Below are 12057 nucleotides of genomic sequence, written 5' to 3'. Positions count from 1 at the left end.
ACAAGGGGAGGTGATGACACCCAGACCACATTATTTAAATAAATGGTCTAGGTGCCTCTACTGTCCCTTCAAGTGAATAACCCTGTGAGTATTTAAACATGTGTGTATATGAACATGTGAATTTGTTTTTAACTCCTTAAGGATGGCGTGCGTGCTATGCCGTCTTTGGGGACCCGGCTCTAAACACCGGGGGCGGCATAGCACGTCCCCACTGTCATTTGTACTTACCCAGTAGCCACATAGTCACAAACACTGGCCAAGCTTGATAAAGGCCTCTGTGTAGGCCAAAAGGTTGCACGTTTTGTTGCAATAAACCTGCTTTCCTCCAGCAATCCTGAGTGCCTGGACCTAATTTATTTCAACCACTTAATGTTTCTCTTGTTAGAGGAATGCAGCCCCTTAACATTCAATTTCAGTTTTTAAAGTTATCTTGACATATCTAACCTCAGGAAATAATCAGTCCTGTCCAACACACTCCCTCCATGTATTGTCCTGTTGCCAATCCCCAAAATAGCAATGCCTCTCGAACCCCCCTCCATCCCCCAGTGGCTATTAGTGGTAAAGTGAAAACAGTCTAGAAAAAAAGAGTAGATGTCTGTGTAAATACACACAATAACTGTGAGAAAAGAAAATGGCACGCTTCTGGCACGCACTGTAACGCCTGAAATTACTGATCACCAGATACAAGCTGGGAATATAAATATTACCCCAGGGTAAAATAATCCATACTAGGATGAAAAAATTATGAACCCATCCACCACGAGCACCATCAGTTTTTAAAATAGGAACATACCTGTGTTAGGTTTTAATTTTTTTTTAAAGATTTTTAAGTTTTCGTTTTGCTTGCTCAACCCAGTCACATTCTCTATACAGCAGGCCAAAAATAAAGTGTTTCACTGAGAATATAATGGTGTCCATTATGCAGGCCTTTTATGTGTGCATAAGGTTACTATATTCATTCTAGCACACCCATATATAATGCGAGTTGCAGTTCCCTTTAATCGCTTAACTAATTACCTAGTACAATTTGAGAAGTATACACCTAATACAATAAAATATATAAGGTACATTTTGTGAAAATATATATATACATATATACATATACAGAGAAACATGGGAGCAAGGCTTGATAAGCCACCATCTTGAGAGGCATGTGGAGTGGCCCTTAATGCTGCTAACATGTCTGCCACTGAGGTGGACTGCTCTTGGAGCTTTTTGGATGTCTTGCAAGGTTTCCTCATGTCTTCCGCTAGCGTAGTATTTGTTCATGTTATGCTGAACTTACAGGGCTCATTAGTTATTAATTATTAGTTGGCAGCGGAGAAGCTTGGTTCACAAGTGACCATCTTCCTCGGTGATCAGACCATGCCCCCCAATTATCTTTTTTTAATTGTACTGATTTATTTTTATTGTATTCTCACAGTATAAATAGAAACCTGTTAATATAACATTAACAAAGGGAGTTGAATATGTGGGGGGATTTGTGTTTGTAAAGTGTAGGGATTTTAATAATTCCAGGTATTCTATTAACAGCCCTCATCAACTATGTTGATATTTATATTCTTTAAACTGCGGTGCCAGTAAAGCACATGTTCAAGCACATGTGAATCTCCCATCATCTGTTTAAATCACATTTCCCTTATTTAGAAATACACCAAATGAGTGATGCTTGGGTTTCACCCTATATTCTCATTGAGCCTGAAATAAAATGCACTGGATTGTCACGTATTGAACCTACTTAACTCCTGGATAGTCAGCAAAAGAAAAACAATGATTAATCATTGTACTTGCATGAATACAATGCACGTTCTGGTAACATATTGCTCACTCTTAATAGGAAATTTCCTGAAACATTTAACAAGAATGTGGTTTATATTACACTATGGTATAACAGATAATAGATGAGGAAAATACAATGAGGAAGCACCCCAAAAACTGGCTCTATATATACAGCTTCAGGATCCACTTAGTTTATATTAACTTGATCTCTCTCTAGAAGCAACAAGCTAAAGTTTAAGGGTTTGCACTGATAACAAGGTAAGAATACTTTACATGCATATTGTTCTTTGAGGCAGTGATAAAATTATGAATACAATATAGTAACAACTAATAACAAAAAAACCTTCTGTTAAAATACCGTTGATACTGTGTCAATTTACATGTAGCCTTATTGATTGATTTTCTTTGGGGCAAACGACTCGTTTCAGATAGTGAGTTCTCTTCCAAAACATTACTAAAGGATGTACAGCATTTATTTGAAGTATTTGGACAAAAAATGGACAGAAGTTAGGACAAAACTATTATGTTGTGTATATATTGCCATTTCAAAATACCCAATTCAAATATTTGCTGTTTACATAAATATTATTTTATAATATTTGGCAGAAGTTGTGGGTTATAAACTTTGAGAGTATTAATATGATTATCATTTGTATGGCACTGTTGCAGAAGGCATATGTTGACTGCCCTCCTGATGGGTATTGGTGTGGATTGTGAATTATGCTGATTCACTAAATGGTATAATTTTCAAAATATCTACCTGCATATTGGCTTTTGCATCTTTTAAGTATGGCATGCAAAGTTCCCAGAACATGTTTTCTTTACAGCTACTGATTATTTAGCACTGTAACAGAAACATAAAAACATAGACTGTGACGGCAGATGAGAACCATTCGGCCCATCTAGTCGGCCCAATTTTCTATATATTTTCATTAATCCCTGGCCCTATTTTATATCTAGGATAGCCTTACTTTAACTGTACATTGCAGGAAGGGGAGATGAGACAATAATGTACATTGTACCTCTGGAAATTCATAGAGAGTGTTTAAAAAGCAGTAACGAAGTTTACTGAATTGACAATTTGCATGTCCTAACTGTTTTCTTGTTTATATACTGCCCTAAAACGAATAAGCTTGTGTCTTTAAGGAAAAAAAAAGTGCACTGTTTCAATGCCATAACTATACGATAACTGTGATATGTTTAGACTTACAAACGCTGTTGTGGGGTGGTAAGCTGTCTTGTACCTTTCATGCACGCAAAAATAAAGAATTAAAAAAAAAAAAAAAAGCAGTAACGAAAAATATATCTTTAGCCCCTTGTGACCTGCTTTGGAGGATTTTTTATTTAAATCGCAGGTTGCATAGAAGGCACTAAAAGATACTATATGTTGCATATGAATTAGTCTTCTTTTAAAATCCAAAGTTTCTTAAATTAACAAATATGTCAGAAACAGCATACAACTATTTGGCTACAGTTGAAATGAATGTGTGAGTCATGTTCTCATTTGTTCATTTTTAGCAAGCTCAGTACGAACAGTTTGATATTTTTTATTTAACCCCTTAAGGACACATGACGGAAATATCCCTTCTATTCCAGAAGTTGTGTCTTTAAGGGGTTAAACACAAAAGTAGAGGTTTAATCAAATGTAATACAGATTATAGTTAATAGGTTTGGAAACTAGCTCTAACCTGAAAGTACAATTATGCCAATGTTAAAAAATTCATTTTTTTGAGATCCTATTTTATAAATAGCTTACAGCAATGCAATGTAGTATCAAACTCTCTCATTGTACCATTTCCTGGCGTTAAGGAGAAGGAACATAAGTAATGGAAACTACCTTTCAATAAGGATTTTTCTGGTTTTTGATTGTAGAAAAACTAACACTGATTAATTAAAACTTATTTTATATTTTAGGAAAATGCTGTTGATTGCGTTCCTGTGTCTCTCAACATTACTGCAACTGTCTGTTGCAAATGTAAGTAAAACACTATTCTTTTCAATCACACCCTGACCTTGTAACACCACAGACCTCCCATTAACATTCCATTCACAATCTCTGAATGAGAAAGTTTCCAACAAAACTTTAATATTTAATTATAAGTCTGTGACCTCTGGGATTGCACGCTAACTGGTCCAGGATTACTATTAAGCTGAGTGGGCAACTACATACTGCTTGTGTGATAGAAGCATGGTCGGTTACTGCCTAGGCACTGCAGCTTCCACTGCTGCATTACTTGCACTGAGTTCTATCAGTTATTACTAATGGGCAGGTAAGTATCTCCACTGTTCCAACCAGAGTGGAATCCCTCTGATATGGCTATAGAGGGCAATGTACAATGCATAACACCTGCTGTGGGGCTGAATTAAAAATGGGACCAAATACTTTTTTTATTTATTTTATTTTTTTTTCATTTATTTTTAATATTCATTTTTCAAGTTCAGTAGGTAGACACATTTGCAAGTAACCATGCAAAGGCTAGTTACAAACAGTGTATGAGAAGTCTGTTGTCCTTCTCAAGGTCTAAGATTGAGTAGACACCATACTTCCTGTTTGAGTGAACAAAAATGGTTATTGAATGCCATTACTTTACTTCAATGTTCAATAAATTAAGAAAAATGTTGTCGAATGAGATGCTCGATAAATGTATCTTTTTAAACTCAATTTAGACTCTTTCCAAACTCAAAGTAATTCATTTTAAGCTCTCATTAGATTAGTTTCATTTCATTGTTTTCAAAGGTAAAGTCATAAAAATTGTAAGATTAATTCAATGTTGCATTAATTTCAAGGATGAAGCCATACTACCAAATTGGCCATATAATCGAACAAACGTGAAGAGCCGAAGTGCATTACCCACAGAATCTACTGGGAGACCAGTTACAATTCCTAAAAAAAACATTGACAAAATGGTGAGTATCAAAATGCTTACCACGTACAACATCATTACAGGATAATAGTCAGGAATTGGCCAGGGAATCGCTATAGTGTACAAATTAGTCAAATTGGAAAAATCTACATCATGGCTATTTTCCGTTGAAGATATTTTGGCCTGACATTTTCAACTCATTGGCCTATTTCAGACAATTCTTAACTGATACAATAACCTTGCTTATTCCCCAAATACCAGATTATAGTGAATTTCCAACTGTAGGCAAAAATAGGCAAGTCCTAATTTGTTGCATTTTGATGTTGTGCGAAAATACCAAAGTAAGTTGTCCTATTAGGTGTATTATATGTCCTGCTCATTCACGCATTCGTAGAGCTATATTCAAGAATTGTGGAAAAGACACAATTCATAATATTTCAGGATTATTTACTAACATTTGATTTGGAATTAAAATAGAAGTCTACATTTTAGGCCAAACAAAATTTGTTTACAATTACAATTAAAAAAAAATACATTGGATATCTGACAAATCACCTTTAGCGAATTACCTTTATTGAACTAATTTAGAATATAATTTATATTGGTTAACTTTTGAATTAGAACGTATTAACCAGTACATGTAAAGTATGGTATTTTTTAATTTTTTGAACAGCTAAATGGAAACAAAAAATGGCATTCATTTTTTCTCACCCACCTACTGAACAAAAATGCACCTTTCCATAGAGCATTTTCTCTACAACTGTTATGCTAAAAAAAAAGCTATGTAGTGATAGACACAAAGTACTGGATGCTAAGCTTAAGTATCTGTTAAACCAGAAAATCCACACGTAATAGGAAAGGATTATATCACTTTGAAAATGTTCGTAATAGAACAAAAGTATAGGGTGTGGCTTCCCTTTCATTACATAAGGCATATTTACAGTATATTAAATAAAATGTAATGCATAGCTAAACTGACCAGAATTAATATCTTATTCACTACAACCTGTAAGTAGTTTTAATTATATAAAAAATATTATTATTATTAAATTATTATATATATTAATATAAAAAAAAAAAAAACTTTCTACAAAATATAATTGCTGTATAAAATATTTCATTTTGGAGGCCTTAGGTATTATGTGAGAATAATTTACTTTATCACAGATAAATATTTGTTTATTGCTACAAAAGAAAATGTGTCATGTATTAAGCAATTGGAATTTGGAACCAAATGGCAACGTTTCAAACCCTGAGGGCCTTTGTCAGGCTTGACAAAGGCCCTCAGGGGTTGAAACGTTGCCGTTTGGTTCCTGGTTCTAATAAAATTGCCTTTGCTTTAGAATTCGTTGGAGTGCCTGGATTATTTTCTATATTTAAAATTTTACATTTGGTCCATTTTGGTACTGGGACTTGTCCATTGGAGCACCCTGGATTCCATGACAAAAGGGTTGAGTGCACTTCCACTATCTATATATGTATTAAGTAATTAGCAGATTTTGGTTTTTATAGCATTAATTTCAGCTAACTTGTAGGCACTACAGATAACAAAAGATTTTTTTTTTTTTCAAATTAAAAACTTTTAATATTTTTACAGGCCAATGTACCGTTCTCTGCACTGTCAACAAGCAATGCCGATGTCAGGAAACTCATTATAGACACACATAATTACCTGAGAACATTAGTTAAACCATCTGCAAGCAACATGTTAAAAATGGTAAGAACATCTTGCATTTAACATATCTATTTTATCTGTCTATCTATAAATTATTATTTTTTTCTAACAAGCATGATAATATACAAATTCATGAAATGTATGAAAAGGAATACATCATATTATCGTTTTCTCTCCAAATCTTTTCTGAGCGTATCATTTACAGAAAAATGGCTAAATTAATGGCATTTAATAAATTATTAGAAATAGCAGCTTTTGCTTTAGAGTGTAACTCCCTCTATTCTCCACAACATTGCCACAACGTTCAACTTATGATGACAACAACCAAGATACTAAAATATATTTTTACTTTGTCACTTGAAGAATCATAATAATGAATGATTTTCTAAACTTGCATTAAACCAAACACAGTTGTTAAAGGGTTTCTCCAGGCACGATGACCACTTCAGTAATTTTAAGTTGTCGTGGTGCCTGGAATCAATATGGGCAGTAGCAAATTTGCAGTGTTTAGCCCTTTTTCTGTCAAAGGTGTAACCCCATGTCTTTAGTCATCCCAGAACTCCTGGTGGGCTACTGTCTGTTCTATACAGGTACTCTCTGCCAGTCTGAATAGAGAAGGGATCAGCATCCATCTTCTGCAGCTTTGCAGAAGCTGGATGTATGTGAACAGAGCTAGAAGGACCCTCAGTGCCTAGTGTAAGATACCAAAACATTTCGCAAAACATTTTAGCCAATTACCGGGGAACTGGACCAGAGTATAGGGCAGGCTGTAGTCGTTATGATGTTTTAAGAAGAAGCATCTGTAAGTTGCTTTTTACATTATAATTAAGGTATATCTCTAATGTGTTGACATTAGTCAACCAACGGTCTTCTCCTATTGGAGTTTGTCTCTAAACACCAAATCTCAGATTGCAAAATGTGGGCAAATGTAGCAGACTGGAAGAATAATCCAGTCACTTATTATCACAACTTGCATGTTTTTGTATATTGACTTTGACAACAAAATGGAGTTTAGTGAATCAGCCCTGATGGGTTCTCAAAAAGAAAATGTTGGTTGAAATCTTAGTTCAAAAATTGATATAGGAGACTGATAAAGGAGAATTGGAGAATCTCTGTTAATTGCATCAAACCCATACACATTAATGGCACTTGATGTTTTCTTTCTGCAATGAAAATGAAAGATGTGGCCTTTCAGTATACTATCTCTATAACTGATTCTTGACTTGTTCTTGATCCAGGTGTGGAATGATGCTGCAGCTCAGACAGCAGCAAGGTATGCCAGCCAGTGCATCGCTGGTCATAGTGCTCCAAATCTCAGAACAATCCCAAGTAAGTGACAGTATGTCTTCAGTTATAGACTGAATGTAACAAAGTCATCAGTGCTAGCAACTCTGATAAAAACTATGCACCTTAAAGCAAATGATCCTGCATTTCCCTCATAGGGATTTGACACTCAGGCAGGAAACATTAAAGAATAAATTCCTTATGTTCATCAGACTTACCTCTGTCATTCACAAGGGATCAAGCTCTCAAGAAACACAATAGCAGTTAAGGCATGAATTAGCCATTCTTGGACTAACAAAATAGTACAAAAATAAAGAATCATGATGCGCTATTAAGACCTAGAAATACTGACTTTTACAGCAGAACAAGATGACAATCCTACATAAAAAATACACAAAAATATTTTCAAAGTCTGTCCTAACAAAGGTCATCATCACTTTGAAAAATGTATTATTTATTTATATGAAGTGTCATATGCAAATGCATACAGCAATAAAATCTAACTGTAACCATTTACATATTAGGGGATTCATGTAAACTGACATGCTGAGGTGGAAAACTGAGAATAAAATTATTTTATTCCACATTTTTCGGCTCAGATACCAACTCAACAAAAGTTACGGACATTTGATTTCCAGATAACCCATCTAAGAAAAGAGAGATAAATATGACAATATATATTCATGAGAACACATTTTATTAGTCATGTTTAACTAGATAAAATTAACCGGCGATCTGGGGTTAACTTTACCGCATGATGGACCTGGTCCGTCATTCGGCGTTAACTGCTTCCCTGCCATGACGGACCAGATCCGTCATCCGGCAGGAAGGGGTTAACTAGATAAAATTCTCTAAGTTTGATGTATCTTAAGTTTGGTCATTTGGGCCTAAAACTTAAAATTCATTTTGAAATCACTGTTAATTTCCCGACAATTCACAGAATAAAGCTGATTGTGCAAGTGCGGATGCATTTAAGGATACAAAAAAAAACTAAAAAAAAATTTCCTTGTGCATTTTAGATTTCAATTGTGGTGAAAATATATTCCTATCAACATTTAAAGCCTCTTGGGATGATGTGCTTAAATCATTTTATAGTGAAGTTGTTGATTTTATATATGGGTATGGACCAAGACTTCCAAATATACAGACTGGTCATTATACACAGGTACGTCCTACCATACAGAACATATAATCTGTGTTTAAAGTGTACATTAAATACAATTACATAAATATATACCTTTCAGTAGTGATATAGCATTGACTATGTTCACATTATACAGAGTTTTATAAGTGGGTGATGTATTCTAATGCAAGGTTGACCTGCAACAGTCACCCAGAACCTTGCTATAAAAACTCCTTGCGAAAGTCCATCATTTGGTAAACCTCTGCTCCTCTAATAAATCAAAGAGATGTAATTCCAGAGACCTTTCATATCCTTTGTAATATTAAGGAACTTTTGAAATTACAAGGATAAGCCTGATGGGGTGCATTTTCCTAAACTATTAACATGATATTTGCCACCCAATGAGATAAATATACTGCATATCGGCTAATTCTACAGGAACATATAGTAAAGTGGAGATAGTGGGAATGTCTTTTTTTTTTTACCACATTTAAACAAATGCATTTTTTTTACCACATTTAAACACATCTCTCTCATATTAAAAGCAGAACTAATTTAATTATAGACTTAATTCTAATATTTTATATTTTTACAGCTTACATGGGCCACTTCCTTTCAGGTTGGATGCGCTGTTGCCCAGTGCTCAAATGCTAAATACACATACAACTATGTCTGCCATTACTGTCCACCGTAAGTATTAATGAATAATTTCTGTCAGTAAAATCTTTGTCTTTTGTTTATCTTTATAATCTCTCGGTAATAATCATGTTGACCAATTATTATTTATGATAATTTTAGAGGAAACTTCAATAGCTCAATTGGCTTCCCATACAAAGCTGGAAGTGCATGTGGAGATTGCCCATCATCATGTGAAAATGGCCTGTGCAGTAAGTAATGAAATGCAACTGTTTTTCCATTTATCATTTCACACATCCATCCATCTTCTCTCTCTCTCTCTCTGTTTTTATCTTATTTTGTCTGATTAATCTGTCTATGCATCTTTTTTTTTTGTCTTTTCTGTTTTTTTTGTCAGTCTATTCATAGTAGAAGTTTATAGTTCTCTGATATTATTATTCATGATATAAATTATTATTTCATCTTTTTTTGCTGTTTTTTAAAATTAATTCTTTTTTTTTTTTTTTTTTCCAGCAAATCCTTGTCCCTTTCAGGACTGGTTTGCTGACTGCAAAGAATTTTATTTTGGACAAAAATGTGATGCAGACCTTGATAGAGATTGTCCTGCTACTTGCCGGTGCTCTAAAAATCAAATAAAATAGCACTCTAGTATTTTTCCAGTTGAAAAAGTGTAACATAATTTATTATGTATTGTTTATGTATGATGTTACATCAATATTAATGTTAAATAATATTATTTGCTATGTCAGTATTATTATAATTAATTAATACAAATTATATATGTAATGTATATGTAATGTATATGTAATATTGTATCCATGTTACCTGTTAAAATATGCAACAATTTAAAATGTTTCCATCCTGTTTAAAGAAGCACCAGTATATTTATTATTATTATTATTATTATTATTATTACTATTACTACTATTATTATTGTTATTGTTATTATTATTATTATTATTAGTAATTTTTGATTGAAAACATTTATTTTCAAATAGTTGTTCATATACATATATATAAAATTAAACATTTGATCATGCATATTTATTTTAATAAAAACTATCAAACTGATTATGTGATGTTTAGTGTATTTTACTTGCTCTAAATCATTGACATTAATTTTGTAATTAACTAATACCTAATTTATAACAACTTTTTAAGGCAAAAAAAAGGTAAATTTAGAAACTAGTGCTGAAAGAGGAATCACAATGCAGCAAAATAACATCTCTGTGCCTGTTAAATAAATTCTCCCCATTCCACCTGTATTGCATCTATTGCAAATAATAGTGCATACTGTTACTCACAATGGGAGGCTAGTGATACCCTGAAAAGGTCAGCCCATGCTCTTAACCAATCACCAGAATTAAAGTCATCACTTTGAATATAGCTGCCAATCACAATAGGGAGAAAAGGGTGTGATAGTTAGCCAGGAACATAACAACTGTGTTAAACTATTTAACCCCTTAAGGACAGACGACGGATATATTCCGTCATGATTCCCTTTTATTCCAGAAGTTGTGTCATTAAGGGGTTAAAACTTGTTAAATGCAACTTTCTCCACTCCCTCTTGGGTAAGATCAACCAATATATACAGGGTGGACTTCTGCATTGTGGGGACTTTAACTTTATCCAATCTCCAACTTTAGTCACGTCCAGGGCCGGACTGGGAGAAAAATTCGGCCCGGGCATTTTTTTATCACAGCGGCACACTAATAAGGGACTCACTCACTAATGACAAACACGCCCCCTCTCAAAGTGAGCATGTTGGTTCAATGATCTTCCAGGGCAGACCATGCGCAGAGCTCTGCTGAAGAGCTCTAGCATGAGAAAAGGGCCCTGTATTTGTTCTGCACAGCGCAAGCAAATTTAATAACATGCTGCGCTGTGTTTCCTTGCAACTTGTCTCTGGTGTCTCAATAAATAGATACCAGGAGACAAAAGGGCCAGGAAAGAGTATTGTGCATGTGTTTGGAGCCTGCTTGTTGGATTGCGTGTGTGTAGAGTGAGCTGATTGTGGTGTGGTATTGTGTAAAAAGGTCGGTTTTAGTCATGTTGTGTTTGTGGTGTAATGTAATGCATATGTGGCTAGGGGCTGTAGAGAATGTGTGTATAGGGGATGTAGTAAGTGTGTGCATACAGGCAGAGTGTATAAAGTGTGTATATGATCCAGAGTTGGGTAAGGGATCTAGTGTGTGTCTGGAACGTAATGTGTTTAGGAGTGCAGTATGTGTGTGAGGGGTGCTGTAGTGTGTGTATATATATATGTATATATATATATATTTTTTTGTTTTTTTTTGTTCGGTATTTACAGATGAAAATGAAGGAAAGGGACCTCAGTTAAGAAAAAGGATAAATGAGTCATTTATTACACGTGAGTTTACAGAGGAAGAGGTTCTATTTCAACTGTCAAAAGTAAAGACAAATAAGTCAATGGGACCTGATGGAATACACCCAAAGCTATTAAAAGAGCTTAGTGGTGTACTAGCAAAACCATTAACAGATTTATTTAACCAATCATTGATAACAGGAGTAGTCCCAGAAGATTGGAAGTTAGCGAATGTTGTGCCCATTCACAAGAAAGGTAATAGGGAGGAGTCGGGCAACTATAGGCCTGTAAGCCTAACTTCAGTAGTGGGGAAAGTGATGGAAACCATGTTAAAGGATAGGATTGTTGAACATCTAAAAACACATGGATT

General features: G+C 34.4%; 1 protein-coding gene across 1 annotated transcript; it reads left to right on the top strand.

Moving 5' to 3' along the window:
* The first annotated feature begins 4668 nt into the window (after nt 1-4668).
* On the top strand, nt 4669-10002 carry LOC134586134 (cysteine-rich venom protein-like). Its single transcript, XM_063441643.1, has 7 exons — nt 4669-4686; nt 6241-6360; nt 7557-7647; nt 8622-8767; nt 9321-9415; nt 9524-9612; nt 9875-10002. Exons 1-7 carry the CDS (start codon nt 4684-4686, stop codon nt 10000-10002), a joined length of 672 nt encoding a protein of 223 aa, XP_063297713.1. The 5' UTR covers nt 4669-4683.
* The last annotated feature ends 2055 nt before the right edge of the window (nt 10003-12057 follow it).

The sequence above is a fragment of the Pelobates fuscus genome, chromosome 2 (genome assembly GCF_036172605.1).
Source record: "Pelobates fuscus isolate aPelFus1 chromosome 2, aPelFus1.pri, whole genome shotgun sequence".
Classification (NCBI taxonomy): domain Eukaryota; kingdom Metazoa; phylum Chordata; class Amphibia; order Anura; family Pelobatidae; genus Pelobates; species Pelobates fuscus.
Note: the sequence above shows the minus strand (reverse complement) of the source record. Positions and strands in the feature narration are given on the sequence as shown.

Excerpts from the sequence above, each read along its gene's own strand:
- LOC134586134 (XM_063441643.1), top strand. Across the intron at positions 6,361-7,556 it reads CAAGCAACATGTTAAAAATG|GTGTGGAATGATGCTGCAGC; the intron begins GTAAGAACATCT and ends TTCTTGATCCAG. Across the intron at positions 9,613-9,874 it reads ATGTGAAAATGGCCTGTGCA|CAAATCCTTGTCCCTTTCAG; the intron begins GTAAGTAATGAA and ends TTTTTTTTCCAG.